A 3,802-nucleotide genomic window follows, 5' to 3' on the forward strand; every position below is an offset into this window, starting at 1 on the left:
CTTCTTCTTCCCTGATTGACCGGAACCCTCTCTTCTCGCTGCACCAAATCCCCCAGGCTATCAGAAACCATACGTATCGTTTCGGCCTGGCTTAGCCGGACTTGGAGAGAATGGGCTGCTGCAACTAACAGACACCGATGCCATCGCTGCCACCACGAAGAACTGTGTCATCTTCGTCTTCATCATTCAAGCAGCCATCAAACTCGTCCCTAACAGTCGTACCAAAACCTAGAACCACCGCCTGCCGTCGTGACTCAAACGAACCAAAAGATTTCACTGCCGCCATCACCCACTACACTAGGAAGAAGAATAAGGCTGAGATCCACAAATCTTCGACAAGCACCGCCCCACGGTCCAGTCTCTGCAGCGAAGCCAACCAGATCGCCCTACTCATTCGTATCACCTCTGACTCCGGCAAACCCGAACCAGATCCAAACTCGGATCAGTCCTACCTTCGCTGAGAATCCTGATATATCCAAAATAGTAATTTATGATTAATTCCATCATTAAGAAGCCTATTTGAATACCAATTTTCAATATTCAAATTATTCTACTTAATGTGAAGACGCTTCTTTCTTTTCGAGATTCTTTGTTGAAATTGGCTAAAATCTTGTCCTACATCACACACCCTTCAAAGCAAAGAAGCGGCATAGAATCAAGAAGAGTGATTGGAAAATAGGTAATTCACGCATAATGAGGTTACAAGCCGATGGAATATTGAAGAAGATTTGGTTTTGGATCTTTCGGGTTTCTCGTGCAAAAAGTCAGATATTAATTGTGAATCAGATTGTGATCAACTTTTGGCCAGAATGTTTGTTTGACACCGGAAAGATGAAAACAGAAGCCGACGGCCCACCAAAAGACCATTGATGATCTTGCGCTGCCGGCGACATCTTGCACTGCCAGCGACTTTCCAACGATTTCGTTTTTATAGCCTATGTCACTGGCTATGTTACAGGTTTAAACTAAAATTTAAAGACAGTCATTTATCATCTCCACTCAAAAGAGCTTTAAATCTCCAGTCAAACCAAAAATTGGAGTCGAATTCTTTTGTTTCATAATCAAATGCAGAAATAATTATATCATATTCGACTTATAATTCCAAAACTAAACACTATCTCAATGTATCACAATTAAGTAAGAGAAGTTTCTAAGAATCGACGCTGAACGATTACCCGGTCGAGGTAGACAACTGAAGGTCTGCAATCCTTCAAAACCCTAAAATTTGGGGCTTTTTCTGTGAAGTACTTTTGCAGAGGCGGCGGTGCTTCACCCTGGAGGAAAACAGTCATCGGAGAATGTACGTGTCTCAGAATGTGGCCGCCGGAGGTGAAGAGGATTGAGAATTCTCTATTTCGGAGTAGGTTTGAGCGCTTTTTTGAGTTTTGAAATTCTGAAATAATGTGGAGAAGATGAACAATAGTCCCGTTTTAGTTTACGTCCCACAAACTGCCAAAGAAAACTGACGGTGGTAGTATTGTAATTAATTTGAATTGTAGTGGTAGGTTCTGAACAGGTGACCTTAATTATCATGGGGACATTTGTGGTGTTTAAATTATAATAAGACACTTCAAAATGACATTTTTTTATCATTATCCCAAATTATTATTCCAATAAAAAGAATTAATAAGAATAAGAAATAAACTGAGGAGATTAATGAAGTGGGATCTACATTATTGGAGAGATACGGAAATAAAATCTATATCCTTTGATTACTAGAACTTGCGATAGAGTATACCCTTTTATATTCCGTGGCTGCACCGTATCTAATGAGTTTTTGATACAGTTATTCATATCCTATAAAGCAAAAGATACGGAAGAAAATTTGTATCCTATGAGACTTGTATTAGTAGTGGGATATGGATATATAATTTGATTCTTTTATTCTTCTTTTTTGGTCTAAATATTCCAAACTTAGAACTGGTTCGATCCATTTGCTCAGAATATATTGCTTAGCCTCAATTCCACGCACAAGTACAGTTTGAATGCTAGCTCAAATATATATTAGCTTCAATTATCCATCCTCTGATAATATCCTTGTCAAATTTAAGTTCATTCATGTACGTACAGCAGCTCGATCTCACTCGCCCTCTGTTCTCCTTTGGTCGACGCTATTAACTACCTCCAACATACAATGGTAATTACTTGTTTTGATTCATGATTTTGTATACGCTAATCAATCCGTGTAATTTAATTTATTAATTAGAGTGGAATATGCATGTTAATTAACTCTGCGATAGAATCCTGAGGAATCCAAGAAAACCGTCGTTTCAGTCGGACCGTTTGGATCACCGACGTTGCGAGGTACACCCTTTAATGATGGAATACACTCAGCAGTGAAAGGTTTGGCGATAGAATATTTGGAAGGGCACACAATTGTTAACGTCCGGTTTGAATATGACGACGACGGAATCTCAGTTTGGTCAGACAAGCATGGTGAAGTAAAGATCCCTTTGGATCTCTTGTCAGGGCTCTCCGAAGTGCTCACCGACAGCAACAAAGTCAGAAGAGAAACAATAAACAAAGTCAGAAAAGAAACAGTACGTACTTAGCCCACACACTCGTATATCAATTAATTTACCGATTTCTAAACAGTAATTAATTGACTAAGCGGTAGAATTTAATTACTGATCCATGCAGATTAGATTCAATTATCCGGACGAATTTTTAACTGCAGTTCATGGACGGTATTGTGACAACTTGTTGGGTGCCGTACGCGTCGTCAACTCACTTACTTTTAAGACCAATAGAAATACTTACGGACCCTTTGGTTGGACGTCTCAAAATGAAAAACTGATCAACTTAGTCCCTTGTTTCTCAATTCATATGCCTGGAAGTGAGATTGTTGGCTTTCATGGCAGATCAAGCCGGAATAAGTGGTTGGGTGGTATTTATTCAATAGGAGCCTATGTAAAGCCTTATCATCAACAAATTGAATACCCTCCGTCAAAAGCTCTGGTAATATTTTGTTGATCAAAATGTTCTAATCATTTTTGGATTCTTGGATTCTTGGTGTGAGTCAAAATATTCTTCATTCTCCATTATTATTATTATTATTTTTTGACAAGAATCAAATGTTCTAATATATAGTACTAATTATAGCATTTCATATATATGGTGAACGTGCAGATGCTTTATCCATCAGAACCTCCATGTCTACCTGAATTTCATTCTCAAACCAAGCTCAATAAAGATGACAGACCTCAAAACCATAAACATTATGCAGTTTCAAATATTCAAGTTAGCAGAAATGAGGGAGATTACAACGGAGCTTTCCATTTGGGCGACATATATGCAAACTGTTATATATCGAAAAACCACTCATAGAGCACAACCAATTTCAACCAAACAAGAGTCGTCAATCCAGATAACATAGGGCTAGATGAAGATCTCGGTTACGCCTTGAGATGACACCTTCTAGCAGCTAGAGAGACTCTCCCTTGGTGCATCCTGGCAAACAACAAGATGATCCAAGTTATTAAATTCTACTCTTTTCGACCCAAAAAAAAAAAAAATTAGAAAATATGGTGTCCCTTAATGCGGACCCTATATATATATATATATATATATATATATATATATAAGTGCTACAAGAATAAACAATGCAATGAAACTCTTGATGTAAACCCTTGAGGAGTAGTGGGGGTTCTCTATTGAGAACTATTTATCTCCATAGTATTGTAATCTTTTTCAAGATTAATAAAGTTATCATATTTTGATAAAAGAAAAAATAATGCAATGAAACTGTCGGAGAACAAACAAATTTTTTTTTATCACCAGACTTCTTTTTTTCTTGAAAAAA

General features: G+C 37.7%; 1 protein-coding gene across 1 annotated transcript; it reads left to right on the plus strand.

The window, feature by feature from the left end:
- Nucleotides 1-1,960: 1,960 nt before the first annotated feature.
- Nucleotides 1,961-3,573, plus strand: LOC133735416 (jacalin-related lectin 3-like). Its single transcript, XM_062162830.1, has 4 exons — nucleotides 1,961-2,137; nucleotides 2,241-2,540; nucleotides 2,641-2,958; nucleotides 3,130-3,573. The coding sequence occupies exons 1-4, from the start codon at nucleotides 2,135-2,137 to the stop codon at nucleotides 3,325-3,327; spliced, it is 819 nt and encodes a 272-aa protein (XP_062018814.1). The 5' UTR covers nucleotides 1,961-2,134; the 3' UTR covers nucleotides 3,328-3,573.
- Nucleotides 3,574-3,802: the final 229 nt, after the last annotated feature.

The sequence above is a fragment of the Rosa rugosa genome, chromosome 1, assembly GCF_958449725.1.
Source record: "Rosa rugosa chromosome 1, drRosRugo1.1, whole genome shotgun sequence".
NCBI classification, from domain to species: domain Eukaryota; kingdom Viridiplantae; phylum Streptophyta; class Magnoliopsida; order Rosales; family Rosaceae; genus Rosa; species Rosa rugosa.

Excerpts from the sequence above, each read along its gene's own strand:
- LOC133735416 (XM_062162830.1), top strand. Across the intron at positions 2,541-2,640 it reads ACAAAGTCAGAAAAGAAACA|ATTAGATTCAATTATCCGGA; the intron begins GTACGTACTTAG and ends TGATCCATGCAG. Across the intron at positions 2,959-3,129 it reads ACCCTCCGTCAAAAGCTCTG|ATGCTTTATCCATCAGAACC; the intron begins GTAATATTTTGT and ends GTGAACGTGCAG.